The 18,269-nt window shown below is 35.4% G+C and overlaps 1 protein-coding gene across 3 annotated transcripts in view; it reads left to right on the top strand.

The window, feature by feature from the left end:
- STAT4 (signal transducer and activator of transcription 4) overlaps nucleotides 1-18,269 on the top strand; it is a 125,454-nt gene that overhangs the window by 61,810 nt on the left and 45,375 nt on the right. For all 3 annotated transcript variants that reach the window (XM_065525786.1, XM_015432506.3, XM_045368337.2), the window contains exon 4: nucleotides 17,078-17,176. In XM_065525786.1, the coding sequence (XP_065381858.1) occupies nucleotides 17,078-17,176 (99 nt within the window). The remainder of the gene's footprint in view (nucleotides 1-17,077; nucleotides 17,177-18,269) is intronic.

Genomic DNA, 18,269 nt, shown 5'->3' with positions numbered 1-18,269 from the left:
ATAACCCTAAAAAATGGCACAAGCAAAGAATGATCAGGGTCTTGCATTCTTGGCATACCTGGTTAGATCATGCAGGTCATGGCATATTGCCTTTACCAACAGCAAGTAGAACTGCCAGGGCTGGTAAGACCTAAGTTGTCTCAGGAAAACTGATTTAATGATTTTATAATCAATCACATGGTTATCTTCTATTGCTTTATTTGTTTAACCACTGTAGCTATATTGAGGTACTACAAATGATGGTTAGCCCTTAATAGATGTATCATATAAAATATTATAAATATAACTTCCAGGGAAAATAAAATTAAACACAGCTGTGGCCAACAGGATCTGGTTAAATAAGGAAGGAACCAGCTTTTTAAAAGGCAGTCATGATTTGGAAAGTCATCAATCACAGAATGAGAAACACCTAGATTTGAGAAGTTTCTTTTCCTTGACTTCCTGATTCTACGACTTTTCACAAATGACATAACTCTGGGCTTCCTGATACGTACTTTGCAGGCTATTGTCAGGATAAAAACAAAGCCTATAGAGCACCCTGCACATAGGTCCTCATTACATGGCAGGTTCTATTACTGGCATATTCAAACATAAATGATAAGTAGAGTTTGTAAGCATCTACCTTATTCACTTCTTGTCATTTTGAATTCAGCAATCTATCTCTTGACTACAATGCTGTGAATTCCCTAGGAGCACTGAATTTTAGTCATCATAATTTTCTGACTGGACTCCAACTCTTTTATCTTCTCTTTTCACCTGAATAACACATTTTCAAAGCCAGCATTCATCTTTTACAAAAATCCCTGCATAAATCAAGCAAAGACCTGATATGGAATATACATATATATGTGTATTTTATCACTTCTTGTTTAGTTTTAATAATAAAAGCGACGTGTAATTATTTCTTTTAATTCTAACAATAACACAGAATTGAAGTAAAAGCAAAAATATCCTTTCCCCAATCCCATTCTCCAAAGATAATCATTGGTGAGAGTTTGACATGTTCCTTCCCAGGTCTTTTTCTGTGCAAGGAAAGTGTAGCGTTAATAGTTCTCTTCCAATGATCATATGAATTATGCTCAGGTGAAAGCATTGTATTATTAGTATTATTACTAATTGCTACCTTTCATGAGTTCATTTTTTGTTCAAAGCGGCATTGAGTGTGTGTGTTTGCATGTGTGAGTTAGTCCTAAAGAAATGCCAGGCAGGTCCCCAAGGTCTAGTGTTTTGAAAACCACCAAATATACAGTCTTCCTTTTCCTGGAGTTTCTTTTAGATTCATATAAATCTATTTCCTGGAACAAAAATTCAGTGTTACTTTGTTGGCTATATAATCAGTTTTGGTCATTTCTGTGAAACTAATAGGAAGATTTTATCTTCTGTTTGTATTGATTTACAGTTTATGAGCCTTAAGCTCTCCTAACACCCTGACAAGGCAACATAGAAAACTCCATATATGTATAGTGCCTTACAAGTTACAAAACTCTTTCTCAGTTGTCTGACATGCTCCTCACAATGACTCTGTGATGAATGACAAGTAGTATTTTCCCAACTGGGCAATTAAAGCAATGAAAATTAAGTCCTACCTAAGGTCACACAGCTGGTGACTGAGCCACCAACCCAGGTCCTCTGGCTTTGTACAGAGGGCTCTCCAGCTGCTTTTCAGAGTGATTACCTGGAAGGGTTAAGTCTTCGTAGACAGATCATTCTGCAGGATGTACTCAGACGTTGTAGAAGACATACTTGATGCCTTTAAGAAGTAGTTTAAGGCTGGGCGCGGTGGCTCATGCCTGTAATCCCAGCACTTTGGGAGGCCGAGGTGGGTGGATCACAAGGTCAGGAGATTGAGACCATCCTGGCTAACACGGTGAAACCCCATCTCTACTAAAAATAAAAAAAATTAGCTGGGTATGGTGGCGGGCGCCTATAGTCCCAGCTACTCAGGAGGCTGAGGCAGGAGAATGGCGTGAACTCAGGAGGCAGAGCTTGCAGTGAGCGGAGATCATGCCACTGCACTCCAGCCTGGGGGACAGAAGTGAGACTCCATCTCAAACAAACAAACAAACAAAGTAGTAGTTTAAAAATAAATAAATAAGGTAAGACAAGCTATATATACCTGCAACTAATTTTTATCTAGTTTAAGATAGATGTATTATTATTATTATAAATAATAATAGGGCATTGTTAATTTAGGTCCATCAACAGTCTATGCTCTACCTTTATTTTATCAAGAAAACCTTTGCGGTGATGAGAGAATTTAAAGCTAACTTTGAGTGAGGAGGCAAACAACTTCATTTGAATTCATTCATTTCTGTTGAGAGGAATAGCATAAAGAGGGCATATGAGAAGTGAAACTTTTTAGTAAGGCAATTTCAGAAAATAAAAAGGATTTGTTTTTTAGAGCAATCTTAGGTTTACAGAAAAATTGACCAAAAAGTACAGAGAATACTTTCCCATATAGTCCCTTAGTCTCCTTCTCACACCCCTCACCATACAGTTTCTCCTATATCTTACATTAGTGTGATGTACTTGTTACAATTTTATATTATTACAATATTATATTATTATTAACTAAAGTCCCATAATTTACATTAGGGCTTACTCTATGTTCTATGTGTTTTATCAAATGTGTAATATCATGTATCCAGCATCATAGTATTATACAGAATAGTTTCATAGACCTAGAAATCCCATGTACTCCTCCTATTCATCCTCCACTCCCTCTTTCTTCTAACTCCTGGCAACCACTGACTTTTTTACTGTCTCCATAGTTTGACTTTTCCATAATATCATATAGTTGGAACCATACAATATGTAGCCTTTTCACATTGGCTGCTTTTACTTGGTAATATGCATCTAAATTTCATCCGTATCTTTTCTTGACTTGATAGCTCATTTCCTGTTGGTGCTAAATAATATTCTATCATCTAGACGCACCGCAGTGTATCTATTCACCTATTTGAGGATATCTTGGTTGCTTCAAATTTCAGCAATTGTAAATGAAGCTGCTATAAACACCCATGTGCAGGTTTTCATGTGGAAATGAGTTTTCAACTCCTTTAGATAAATACCAAGGGGTGTAACTGCTGGATCATATTACAAGAGTATGTTTAGTTTTATAACGAACTGCCAAACTGTTTTTGAAAATGGCTGTATTATTTTTCATTCCCATGAGCAACAAATGAAAGTTACTGTTGCTCCATATCCTCATCAACATTTGGTGTGGTCAGTGTTCTGGAGTTTGATTGTTCTGATAGATGCATTACAGTATCTCCTTGCTATTTTAGTATGTATTTCCCTGACCACATACAATGTGGAGCATCTTTTCATATGCCTATTTTTAATCTATATATCTTCTTTGATGAGATGTCTATTATGGTATTTGGCCCATTTTTAAATTGGGTTTGTTTTCTTGATTTCTAAAAATATTTTGGATAATAATTCATTATCGGATATGTTTTTTGCAAATATTCTCTCCTAGCCTCTGACTTTCATTTTCGTTTCTTAACAGTGTCTTTCACATAGCAGAAATTTTTCAGCTAATCAGTCTGTTGTTTCATGAATTTTGCCTTCATTGTTGTATCTAAAAAGTCATCACTAGATCCAAGGTCATCTAGATTCTTTTCTATGTTATCTTCTAAGACTTTTATAGTTTTGCACTTTACGTTTAAGTCTGTGGTTCACTTTGAGTTAATTTCACTTATCTTTGTGGGAGGTGAAAGGTCAGTGTCTAGATTCACTTTTTGCATATCCAGCTGAATATCCAGCTATTCCAGCACCACTTGTTGAAAAGACTACCTTTGCTCTGTTGTGTTGCATTTGTCCCTTTGTCAAAAGTCAGTTAAGTACATTTATGTGGATCCATTTCAGAACTGTCTATTCTGTTCTATTGATCTATCTGTCCATTCTTTTACCCGTACCACACTGTCTTGATTACTATAGGTTTATACTAAGTCCTAAAGTTGAGTAGAGTCACTTCAACTTTCATTTTCTCTTTCAATATCATTGCTATCTGGCTCTTTAGCCTCTCCACATAAACTTTAAAATTAGTTTGCCATTATCCACAAAATAACTTGCTAGGATTTTGATTGGAATCTGTAGATAATTTCATTGAATCTATAGATAAGTGGGGAATAACTGACATCTTGACAATATAGTCTTTATTCTGCTTATTTCTGTCTAAAGTGAATATGAAATATCTTTTCATTTATTTAGTTCTTCTTTGATTTCTTTCATTAGTCTTATAATTTTCCTTACATATCTTATACAAATATTGTTAGATTTATACCTAAGTATTTCATTTTTTGTGCTAATATAAGTAGCATTGCGCTTTCAATTTCAAATTCTAATGATTTGTTCCTGTTGAATAGGAAAACAATTGACTTTTGTGTATTAACGATACAGTCTATAACCTTACTCTAGTGGCTTATTAGTTCCAGGAGGCTTTTTTGTTGTCGTTTTCTTTGGGATTTTTTATATAGACAATCACTGCGTCTGTGGACACACGTGGACAATTCACCTGTGAACAAAGAACATTTTATTACATCCTTCCTTCTTTGTATACCATTTATTTACTTTTCTTAGCTTATTGTATTAAGCTACTACTTGCAATATGATGTTGAATAGGAGTGGTGAGTTCACTTACCTTGCCTTGTTCTTGGTCTTAGCAGAAAAGCACGTAGTTTCTCACCATTAAGTATATTACCTGTAGATTTTTTTTTCATCCAGTTGAGAAATTTTCACTATTCCTAGTATACTCAGAGTTTTTATCATGCAAGTCAATTGCTTTTTAAAACCTATTAGACTAGCCATTCTATTTTAATCAGTTTTAAGACAACTAGTTCAGCTCTTCAATTTAGTGGGTTTGTTTTTTTCACTGTAGACATATCCTTTTAATTCTGGTGAGAAAAGATTAGGTAGAAGCCATTAAGAAAAATTACATACGCAGAATAAAGAGAAGGAAATAAGAAGCTGAATGGAGACTGTGCTGTGTTATAGAAACTGGCCAGTGATGTTGTTGTTATTTTTTAAATAGACAAAAAGACATACAAATTTATTTAGCATGTATACAAAGGACTCTAAGAATGAAGACCCAATTCCCAAGGAGTTATAGAAATGTATATACACCATCCTGAGGCCACAGGAAAGAATACGGACTCAGAGCATGGCCACAATTAGGTAAATCAGGTTTAGTGGCAAGACTGGCTGAGAAAGGAAGAAACTTGGCTAGCAAAGGTGGCCTTGTTGTGTAAATGAAGCCTCCCTCCGAGTAGATGGTAAATGTTTCATTTCAGATTTTTAAAGGCCTCAGACTCTTACTCTGTCCTGGATGAGGTGATGGGATGGAAAGAGGAGGGAGCATGGTTGCATTAATGGAGATTCTCTACAGATGCAAATTTTTCCCACAAAAGACAGTTTTGCAATGCCACTTCTGTTTGCTGGCCAAGCTACAACCATTTTAAAATACATCAAAGAAATATATTTGGGAGTAAAATATTTTAATTTCCTTCAGTCTCCACTTTGAAACTTAAAACAGGTTTCACGCATTAAAAGGCAAGCTGATAGCTTTAGAGAGATTTAGGTTTAAGAGGTTGTTAAATGGAGATAGACAATGGAGTGAAAGACAAATTGGGATAAATAGAAAAGAGCAAATTTAAATATATTGTCCCGTATCTTCTTTAATCAGTATATTAGTCCTGAGAATAGATCAATTCAGTTAAACATTTGTGTCACATTCCAGGAGGTGGCATTGCAGATGGGTTAGGCTTCTATATATGATGTAGACAATCAGATCCCTAATAAGAGGCATTTCTATAGAAACATAAGAAAAACAAAGGTTAATGTTAGGAGCAATCAGTCTATATACTAGTTTTCTAGAGTCTCTGAGGCATTTTCAGATTGCCACTGGAATCCAGATTCTTCTGGATTGTAGTCCAAACCAGGTGTTCAAGTGAACTTTCTGAGAAGTCCAAACATGAGCAGGCAGATACAAAGGTTGTTAAAATAGCAGTTTCTGTTATTTTCTCCTGAGGTTTAAATTGCCTAGCTTCAGTTTGAAAAGCTTTAAGAAAAGCAGTTTTAATTTCTAGCAATTTCAAGTCAGAAACATGGGAGAAAAAAATTGAAAATATTAGTTTGGAGACATATAGCCAGGAGAAAAATTCAGAATTAAATCTAAATCATAGCAAATAATAAAAACTGAAAAAGAATAGACAAGGCTAGAATCTGATAACAGGTATGCTATAGTTTCCTTAGAAACATAATTTTTCTCTTTCCAATCCCCCAATTTTACTAAAGACAACATCATAGCAGGAGTAATTTATTTGCACAGTAAGTTTTAGTTTAATTATACTTGATCTGATTGTTTGCATAAAATGCATTGAGAATAATTATTTGCTATACAGGCTCTTTTTAAAATTGGCTTTGCTGGAACTTTTATTTAAAAATAAGGACTCAAATTAGACCCTTTAAAAGCCTCAAGCCCAGCCAAGGATTTATCTATGCCTGCAGAAAGTCGTATGAATTGGGTGAATTCCTCTCTTCTTGAAGTCCTATGGGGCTCGTGGGCCTGTCAGAAAGTGACAATCTTTACTTACCACAGGTCAAGACCCCTGTGAAGGACAAGATACAAGTCCAGTTTTTCCAAAGGGCTTTTGTGGGCTCTGTACATCAATCCCAATTCCTCAAAGCTATCTGTTCATATCTGAAAATATCATTGCAATCAAAGACTTGGTAGAATAGCCAGTGTCTTCAGTGTGTGCTTTTACAGAAGAAAAGAGATTATTATTGAACTTATAAAAATAAGTATTGCCATAAATTAAGAATACTCACAAATAGTTTCCAAATTCTGGGGAAAGAAATATGTTTCAAATTTTGCTTACAAGAATATACTTTACTCAGTTGTTAAAAGCTGTAAATAGTTCAAATGAAAAAAAGGTTTTCTTGAATTTGAAAAACAAAAAAAGAATCAGTACCTTTTTAAACAAAAAAGGTAATAAAATTATGTAAATCTTCTATTAGTTCAGTCTCTGCAATTAATTTCTCTTCTGCTTGATACTGGGTCAGCAATTCTCATGAACATATCAGTTCTCCTGGAGAGTCCTGGAAGTTTTCTCTCTATTCCAATGGCACAGTCTCCAAAGTTATCAGAAACCTGCATTCAACAGCACCTGTCAGAATCCTGAGCTAACTTTCAACCAATTTTGAAAGGATCAACATAAAACAATTGTTTGTGGATGACAAAAGTCTTAGAACATCCACAGTTAAAGACACAATTGCCAAGGAAATTTGGTTATTTCTGTGGCTTTAACAATTTAACATAATAATTATAATTACTACTGATAACATAGGCATATCAGAATCATAAGAATCTCATACACTTTGGGAGGCCGAGACGGGTGGATCACGAGGTCAGGAGATCGAGACCATCCTGGCTAACACGGTGAAACCCCGTCTCTACTAAGAAATACAAAAAACTAGCCAGGCGAGGTGGCAGGCGCCTGTAGTCCCAGCTACTCGGGAGGCTGAGGCCAGAGAATGGCGTGAACCCAGGAGGCGGAGCTTGCAGTGAGCTGAGATCTGGCCACTGCACTCCAGCCTGGGCAAGAGAGCGAGACTCCGTCTCAAAAAAAAAAAAAAAAAGGAATCTCATACAATTTGGAACATATACTAATAACATACTAATGTAAATATAACGCAAAGAAAGTTAAACACTATTTTATATTTGGGAGTGTTTCTTACATGACTTTAACATATCAAGTAAGCTCAATATGTCTGTCTTGGACTTCTGAAAAGTTAGTTAAAGTTAGTTTTAACTGACAATTTTGAATTGTCAAATATGAAAGGTTTTAAAACTTCATATCACAAATAGGATCACAGGTTACTATAAAATAAGTCATTTATTTAGCCAAAATGATAATTCAAAGATTTCAAAAGATTTCAAAGATTTCAAAAAAAATCTTTACTCTTTGGCAAAAAGGAGACTCACTTTCCCAAACAATAAAATCTAATAAAGATAGCATGAGGCCAGCAAAATCTTCTCGCTCCCATTTTTTTTGTAGTTTACTCAAAAGATAAAAATATTTTACTATTTTCTAATACTACACAAAAATCTTGTTTGAAAACAGTAGAGAAAAACTACTTTTTTACCTTTGTATCGTATATTATTAATACTAAAGCTATTTTTAATATAACCTTATGAATAAATAAACCTTAATCAGTTGAACCATAAGGTAAGATTTTCATAAAGAGTAGATCGATGCTCCAAGAAAACCCTGTGATTCTAACACAAAGGCGTAGATTCTGGCCCTACATCAATATGCTTTTTATTATTTTAATGTTTAATTTATTTAAAAACTTAAAAAATCCATTTAAATTTTAACTAACTTGCTCACATATAGAATTTTTTTATAAGATTAATTTTTCTCAAACCTTTCACAGCTTGTTTAAACCTTCAGTTTTCTCCTTTTTTCGTCTTTTTTTTAAATTTTAAATTTTATTTTATTTTTATTTTATTTTATTTTATTTTTTGAGGTGGTGTCTTGCTCTGTCGCCCAGGCTGGAGTGCTGTGATACAATCTGGGCTCACTGCAAGCTCCACCGCCTCCTGGGGTCACGCCATTCTCCTGCCTCATCCTCCCAAGTAGCTGGGACTACAGGTGCCTGCCACCATGACTGGCTAATTTTTTCTATTTTTTCAGTAGAGATGGGGTTTCACCATGTTAGCCAGGATGGTCGCGATCTGCTGACCTCGTGATCCACCCGCCTTGGCTTCCCAAAGTGCTGGGATTACAGGCATGAGCCACTGTGTCCGGCCGAGTTTTCTCCATTTTTTACTTAAAGCAATCCTTAAACACTTTTTAACTAGACAAAATTAATTTTCCTTTAATAAAAACCACCTTCCCATGCCTTCTTGTAACTATGAAAAATACATTTTATCTTTTTATGTACTTTGTATTTAGTAGTTTTAATTATACGTATTAATTGTAATGTTAATTCTTAATAACTAATTTTTAGTGAAAAAATTAGGAGGTAAGCAATTTTAATTATGTACCAGGTGCAGAGCCCAGAGCAAAGAACCATGCCTAGAACTAGGCTTCATTGTTTCCTAATGGCTCAAATCTAAGAATATAAGTTTATAGACAGGTTAAGCAAGTGTCAGAAACAAAGTTCTATTTTTTTTTTTTTTTTTTTTAAACGGAGTCTTGCTCTATCACCCAGGCTGGAGTGCAATGGCATGATCTTGGCTCACTGCAACCTCTGCCTCCTGGGTTCAAGTGATTTGCCTTAGCCTCCTAAGTAGCTGGGATTACAGTCACGCACCACCATGCCCAGCTAATTTTTATATTTTCAGTAGATACAGGGTTTCACCTTGTTGGTCAGGCTGGTCTTGAACTCCTGACCTCGTGATCTGCCTGCCTTCGACTCCCAAAGTGCTGGGATTACAGGTGTGAGCTGCCACACCCAGCCACAAAGTTCTATATCTTAAAACACCTATCAGAGACTAATTTAGACCAAATGTCTAAATTCTGAAAACATTGCTATTTTATTTTAGCAATAATTTTAAAACTGTTTTTTTTTTTCATCAAAGATTACTAAAACCACGTGAACTTGAAAGGCACTTGGGCTTATTTACTTAATTTATGAGTAAATCAGTTTGATACCCACACAGGCCAGTGAGTTTGACATTGGTGAGGAAAAAGGATAAAAATGATTCAACAGCAGTATTTGTGAGGCAAAGGGAGAGAGGGCTAGTTGGCAACCAGAAGTACACAGTAGGTTGCACACTTCCAATTCAAAAATGTGAATGAAAACACTTTACTCTGTAAATGGAGACAAATGCTTCATATCCCAGAGACCCCAAAGAATAAATATCTACATCTGAGAGAAGTATGGTTGTAGTAGTTTTAATAAAATAAGAAGTCAAAAAGTTCTCGAATTGGGGTTAGAAGAGCTGGTACGGCAGAGGTGGGACTGTCCTGTTCACATCTTCCTAGCCTTATCATTTTAGTTTAGTCAAGTAGAAATCCAACTGCCAGTATCCCATCTTTTTTCATCACTAATGAGAGATGACAAGAGCTGATGTGAAAATACTCCAGTTCCCAAAGTCCTTGAGTAGATAACTCTGTCACTTATTCCATACTAACTTCAAGGATTCTCAGCCCATCTTAGCAAATGGCTAACGGCACACCCTTACTGGCTCCCTTCTCTTCCTCATCTCACTTGACTACTCCCATAACCGTGTTTTGTGGGACCAACTCCCACTTAAGTGACTTGCACTGGAATTCTTGTCTCAAGGTCAGTTTCTGAAGAAACCCAAGCTAGGACTGTTGTTGGTTGTGTCTTTCCTCAGAATCCTATATCCCCTTTGGTCACTATTGCCTCCTGTTTCAGGACCTCTAGAAAATTCTCCCTTTATTTGACCTGGGACCTATCATTCTCACCCTGCCGTTGCCAGGTCACTGCAATCAGAGCACATCATCTGATAAATCCTTCACAATACTGAGGAAATTTGTTAAATGTGGTATTAACTCTCCAAATGTGTTTCCATTTTTAAGAGGACCATTGGGAAAAGAACTCAGGGGTGAATTCCTAATTGTGAAGTTTCAGGCTCCGTGTCGCCTGTATAAAGAAGATTGTTTTGAACAGGCCTTCTCACATCCATCACTTCTGACCCTGGAACGTCTTGGACCATTTGGAAGAAAAAGAGCAGATAAACTAGTTACTCTTTAATGACAAGTCGAATTTGGAAATTAGGTAGAAAGGCAGTGGAAGGGGAATTTGAAGGAAAGCCAAGAAGTTTAGCATAAAGTAGCAAAAAGAATAAATAGCATGTTCATGGATTCTATGACACTTTTCTCCAGATTTTAACATCTCCACATTTTAACATCTTTAAAATCTCTGAAATAGAATGCATAGTATAATCAATAACACCTCTTAATTGCTGTTGCCATGTGGCAATCACAGCATCGTTGTCATTGCCTGTGATGTGAAACTGGGTCAAAGCTATCATGTTGTTGTCACTTCAGTTGAATTATGTGCACTGTTGGTGCAACATATGTTGATCTTAATTGCTGTTTAAAATTTCATCAAAATATAACACTATAATTTAGGATTGAAACAAATAGTTATTATGTATGCAGAAAGGGATGGGAACAAATCAGCAGGGTACAAATTTGGTATTTGTGAAGCAACCATTTGTCATTAGATGGATGACCCTAAATTTCCAGTTTTCTTGGAAAGCAACAATAAAATGCTTTATAGGATGTAAGAAAGGAAGATGCTCACAAGTAGATAAAGTTATATTATATTTTGTTACTGAAATTCATGCAAAAATAGATTGCCTGTCATACACAAAGCAACAGTGGCAAGACAAATTGCCAAATTCCTCATAATAGATGAAAGAAATATCAGCACAATAAGACCCTGGAATGAATGATTCATGCATTGCATAGTATTATCATTAAGATGTACAACATCAATTTATCAGAAACATCCTGCTGACTGAACAGAGTACACTTAACTTCCAGCATGATGCAAGGGAGGAAAAATGATAATATGTGTTTAATTAAAGAGGTAATGCTAGGGATGAGGGAGTGGTTTTCCTTGGCAAGACTTAAAATCATACTGCCTATATGAATGGAACTTTAAGGAGTCCAAGATTATGAATTTGGGGTATCAAAAGCAGCATATTGCTATGATCTTATGTCTTAACTGCTGATTGCTGAAGTTGCCACCATATTTAATTTGTGTAACTGTAAAACAATGTCTAAGAATAAGAACTTTATGTGGGCAAAGGATATGAACAGACACTTCTCAAAAGAAGATATTTATGCAACCAACAAACATATGAAAAAATGCTCATCATCACTGGTCATTAGAGAGACGCAAATCAAAACCACAATGAGATACCATCTCATGCCAGTTAGAATGGCGATCATTAAAAAGTCAGGAAACAACAGATGCTGGAGAGGATGTGGAGAGATAGGAAAGCTTTTACACTGTTGGTGGGAGTGTAAATTAGTTCAACCATTGTGGAAGACAGTATGGCGATTCCTCAAGGATGTGGAACCAGAAATACTACTTGACCCAGCAATCCCATTACTGGGTTTATACCCAAAGGATTATAAATCATTTTACTATACAGACACATGCACACATGTTTACTGCAGCACTGTTCACAGTAGCAAAGGCTTGGAACCAACCCAAATGCCTATCAATGATAGACTCGATAAAGAAAATGTGGCACATATACACCATGGAATACTATTCAGCCATAAAAAAAGAATGAGTTCCTGTCCTTTATGGGGACATGGATGAAGCTGGAAACCATCATTCTCAGCAAACTAACACAAGAACAGAAAACCAAACACCGCATGTTCTCACTCATAAGTGGGAGTTGCACAATGAGAACGCATGGACACAGGTAAGGGAACATCACACACCAGGGCCTGTCAGGCGGTGGGGGCCTAGGGAAGGGATAGCATTAGGAGAAATACCTAATGTAGATGACAGGTTGATGGGTACAGCAAACCATTATAGCACATGTATACCTGTGCAACAAACCTGCACATGTATCCCAGAACTTTAAAGTATAATAAAAAAAAAATTTTTAAAGAACTTTTTCAAAGATATTATTAAGAGTGAACCACAATAGTGGATGGATAATGCCTATGGTGACAGAAGACTGATTAGAAGTCTTGTGGAATAGACATCTGAGAATCTACTATATATTCTGGTTCTCAATGATTCCATGGACATTTACCTGAAAAGTTAAATAAGAATCTCATCTATTAGTGATGTGGTTGTTAATCATGATAGTATGACTAGACTATTACAACTCTTTAATGTTTCAGTCAACAAACCATTTAACCATATGTAGAAAAAATGTGATTCCTGGTTCTTGTCTGAAACCTTCTACCGAGAAATTTTGGAGAGATCAAGAAAATGCCAGCATCAAAACCTATAAAATGAAGACAATAATTATGCACACTCTACAGAAATATGCATCGCTGACATTCTTGATGGCCCAGAAGACACTATTTTGTGGAAAAATATGGGTGCCAAAAACTCTAAATTTAAAAGAGGTTCAGAAAAATTGAACTCTAAAGTGAAGCAGTTTTAGGAAGACATTAGCCAATTTATTACACATATATTTCCCCTTTAATATATGTACACAATACTGACACATTAGTAAATATATATATGTTGAAATAAATCAAGAATTTTACCAATAAAGATAAAATAAAAATTCTAAGTGATAGAAAGCATTGTGTTATACTTTGTTTTTTTGTTTCAAGGCAAAAAGCATTACTAGAGATAAAGGTCAGTGCATGGTAATAAAAGATTTCATTGACCACTCATATATAAAAGTCTAAATGTGTATGACGGTAGCACAAGAAGAAAAATTCACAGAGTAGATTTTAACATGCGTTTTTCAATAACTGCAGAAATCTATCAGGCAAAGAAAATCAGCAAGGATGCAGAAATTTGAACAAAACAATTAACAAACATGGTTTAATAAACCTGTATGAAACATTTGTACTCAACAACTGCAAAATACATATTCTTTACAAGCTCACACGAAACATTTACAAAATGTTAATATACTGGGTCATAAAACCAGTCTCAACAAATTTAAAGTGATTGAAGTCATTCGGAGCATATATTCTGATTAAAATTAAATTATTCTAAAAATTCGTAAAAAAAAGATAAATAGAAAATCCCTATGTTTAGAAATTAACCAATACATTTCTAAATAAGTCACCTTAGGACAAAGATGAAATCTTGATGGAAGTTAGATGATTGAAAAGGAGGAAAATTCTATCAATATCCACACAATATATGATTTGTGTATGCAGAAAATTCAAAAGAATCTACAGATATAATTTTAGAGTTAATAAGAGATGTTACAAAAGTATTAGAATCAGAGTTTAGCAGGTTGCTGGATTCAAAATCAATATACAAAAATTAATTATATTTCTATATAACAGCAAAACCAATGAGAAAAAAGGTATTTATTCTAGTATCAAAAAATAGCAACTAAATAGAAATAAACCTAGTGAAACATGTATAAGATTATAATGTTTAATACAGAAACATTAAAGAATACATAAATAGACTAGAACACAAGTATAAAGATGCCAAATCTCCCTAAATCTTACCTAAAGATTTAGTGTCATTCAAATTCTCAACTAGGGTGTGCATGTGTCTGTGTGTGTGACTTGACAAGCTCATTCTAAAATGTATACAGAAATACAAAGAAGACCTATTCTACTTGACATCAAGACTTACTATAAAGTTGTAGTAAAAAACATAAAAAGATTATCTGTTGATGAAGCAGAGATAGAACCATAAGATGGAATGGAGTCCAGAAACAAGCCCACCCACAAAGGAACACTTGATTTATGACAGAGCTGGCCCAGCAGAGCAGTGGTAAAAGAATAAGATGTTCAGTAAATGTTATTGGAATTTGGTAGACATATGGAAAAAAATGAAAGAAAACTCTCATTATTAACAAGCTCCCGGTTAATTACAGTCAATGGTGCAAAACCACAAAGAAAAATCTCCATGCCTGCAGCTTACAGAAATCTTTATTAAATCATAAGAAGCATAAAGTTTAATAAATGATTTATTAAAATTTAAAACCTCTTCATTGACACTAGAAGACAGGAAAAAGATAAGCCATAGAATAGAAGGTATTTGCAATAAATTTGCATGAGAAACTGATACACCACCAAAAATGAGCAGTTTCTCTTTTTCTAGCATGCTTCTTCCTTCCTCCCACTAACACACACTTAAGGGTTTGTTTTGTTGTTATTTTCAGGTTCACGTACTTAGTAACTGCTAAAAGGTGAATATGAGTATGTCTTTGATACTTATGAAAATAGAAGTGCTCATTTGTTACTGAATCTATAATAATCAATTTTCCATAAGATGTTTTTGTTCATACATTTAAGTGAGGGACTTAGGAAAAATGCAAAAGGAAAGTGAAAAGATCCTGGATGAAAACTGCGGTGATTCCTGGCTCTTAACAAAGAAGAAAAAATGAGTAATTTAACCTTATGAAGTATAGGGGAAACTGAATCTGAAAAGGAAGGTAGAAGAAGTTCAAGTAAGAAAGGAAAATGAAAAAAATGTATAACACAACTGAGAAATGTTGAACGCTAGTATCTGAATGATTGACATAGAAATATTCCTGCAACAGTGAGGAAAACAGGCAAATAATGGTAATCAAAAGGATCCTAATCTTGGATGGCAAGAGTTTTCAAGTTTACATGAATAACGGAGCCACCAAATTAGCCCTAGGAGAAGCCCTTTATTTTTAACAATGGAATAATATTAAAATAAATTGAGAAAACATAGCTTTTCTTGGAGAGTTGAATATGGGTTACATGAAAAAATAATACATGGGAAAATTAACATCAGGAACAAATTCTAACTAGAGAGAATCTGAAATTGTTGACATGCGGAAATGAAAAAATGGTATCCCTGCTTCATAAATAGGATCATTTTTATTTCTTTACCTTCTGAGTTTCAGTCAATTTATTTTTGTTTTTTTCATTTGGAGACTTCTGATTTAAAGAGAAAAAAGAGTTTGGAAGACTGTAAAATATGTAAGAGCAGGAATTCAGATAGTTGGTGTTTACTCTTGTTTTACAAATAGAAGTGGTAATTAACATATATCATTTAATAAAACAAATAGAAGTGGTAATTAACATACATCATTTAATAAAATTGTGGCAGCAGTCAAAGTCAAAAAAAAGTTTACAACCAATAGCCTTATTTTTTCCCTAGAAAAATCTTCTAGTTTATATCTGTATAATCCATTTTTGATAATTTTCCACATTGTGGATTTTTGTTTCATTTTTTCTGCTGCTAACCTTTTGGTCATTTCATAAACATTAGCACCAGCTTCAGGGAGGAGGGCTGAGGGAAACTAAATAAATGCATTTTTCTACTGTGCTTCCTGTTAATCCTGCCCTGGAAAAAGTCCAGTAACAAAGAAATTTAATATTATTGACTAAAATGATGGTGTTGTTCAGATTACTTCTATACATTAAGGTTGGAAAACTCAGACACCTACATAGGCCTTGCAGGTAAGGTAAATGAGTGCTTGGGATACTCATTGGTGGGCATTATGGCAACCCTGGGTAGTACATACTTTCTCCAAAATGATTCCAGTATTTTAATTTGCACAAAGTAACTGATGGCTGAATTAGGCCCACAGGCTGCCAGTTTACAGTATCTGCATCATTAACTTTGGTAATAAAAGATGCATATGCTTAGATGTCATAGAAATATAGTTGCTGAAACAATGTATGATATAGTTTCACTCTAGTGTACTAATGCAGTTATGAGCTAGTTGACACAAACAGTACCAAATAGGGACAGAAACAAATGCTTTAAGCAAACCATGACACATAATTAACAAGTGAAAATTTGAGACCATCTGGTTCATGATAATTTTTAGTAAAGTAACTTTTATGTAAAACCTGCCCGAACTTTGGGAGGCTGAGGCAGATGGATCACCTGAGTTCAGGAGTTCGAGACCAGCCTGACCAACATGGAGAAACCCCGTCTCTACTAAAAATACAAAATTAGCTGGGCATGGTGGCACATCCCTGTAGTCCCAGCTACTCGGAAGCCTGAGGCAGGAGAATCGCTTGAACCTGGGAGGTGGAGGCTATAGTGAACCGAGATTGCGCCGTTGCACTCCAGCCTGGGCAACAAGAGTGAAACTCCGTCTCAAAAAAACAAAAAAAAACCTGCCCAAAACTTAAAGTAAACTGACCCTCCTAAGTGTGTGTTCAGCTCTTTCCTCAACGGGTGCTCAAGAACCATTTTTCATTGTTGCAAGTTATTTTTGAGGACAAAGAGATAAATATGCTCTCTTTAGGGGTCTATGTTTACAAAATGAGTTTCTGTAACTTTCTAATGGAACAGATTATTGGAACAAATCCCAAATAATTTCACATATTTATTGGGAGATTGTTGTTTTTCAAGAGGTGATATTTTCTTATGATGCATATATTTAAGCTTTATGTTAGTTATTTTTGCTCATTGTTTTTTTTTTCAGGGAAAATTTCATGGAAATCCAATGCATGTAGCTGTGGTTATTTCAAACTGTTTAAGGGAAGAGAGGAGAATATTGGCTGCAGCCAACATGCCTGTCCAGGTAATATTTTCTGACCTTGTGATCTTGTTATCACCTTGAACTCAATTTTTCTGAAACAGAAATTCTTATCTTTAGCAGGGTACAGTGGCTTACACCTGTAATCCCAACATTTTGGGAGGCCAAGGTGGGAGGATCATTTGAAGCCTAGAGTTTGAGAGCAGCCTGGCCAATGTAGCAAGACCCTGTCTCCAGAAAAAAAAAAAAATTAAAAATTAGCTGGGTATGGGGCACATGCCTATAGTCCTAGCTCTGTGGGGACTGAGATAGGAGGATCACTTGAGCCCAGCAGTTCAAGGTTGCAGTGAGCTATGTTCACACCATGTACTCCAACCTGGGTGAGAGAGCGAGACTCTGTGTCTTTAAAACAAAACAGAGAAAGAAAGAAAGAGAAAGAAAGAAGGAAAGAAAGAAAGAGAAGGAAGGAAGGAAGAAAAGGAAGGAAGGAAGGAAGGAAGGAAGGAAGGAAGGAAGGAAGGAAGGAAGGAAGGAAGGAAGGAAGGAAGGAAGGAAGGAAGGAAGGAATTTTTAAAGAATCTTTTCCAGCTTCTTTTGCTTGTTTTAGTGGTGCCACCATCCTTCTAGTCACTTGCAATCAAGGTCTTAGTATCATCTTTGCATAGTTCCTTTTCTCCACCCCCATTCTAAGACAGTTACCATGCCTTTCCAGAGTGTATGACTGGAATCTTATCTATACATCCTTTCCTGTTTGTACTGGCCACACTCTGTTCCAGGGTCCTACAATATTAGCCTAGGAATATAGTAATCACCTCCAAGCTGAATTCCTGTCATTCTTACTCTGCCTCTTCCTGTAGGTTCTGGTCTTGCTCTACACCTGTTAGTAGCTTCCATTTCCTACCTCACAGTGTAAACCAGTCCGTGAGCAGGAATTTTGTCTTATAGAAGTTCCACGAATACTTGCTTGTTAATTGTGTGAATGTACTTTACCCTAACATAGTTTAGATTATATTTTAATTTCATTTTCCTGGATGAATTCAGAGTCCCCACTAAAGACAAGTAGAGGAATCAATGCAGTCTATAATTAATATTTTTTTCAGTTAACCCTTACAAAAGGAAAGGGTATGTAATTAATTTT

This window comes from Macaca fascicularis, chromosome 12 (assembly GCF_037993035.2).
Source record: "Macaca fascicularis isolate 582-1 chromosome 12, T2T-MFA8v1.1".
NCBI lineage: Eukaryota > Metazoa > Chordata > Mammalia > Primates > Cercopithecidae > Macaca > Macaca fascicularis.
Note: the sequence above shows the minus strand (reverse complement) of the source record. Positions and strands in the feature narration are given on the sequence as shown.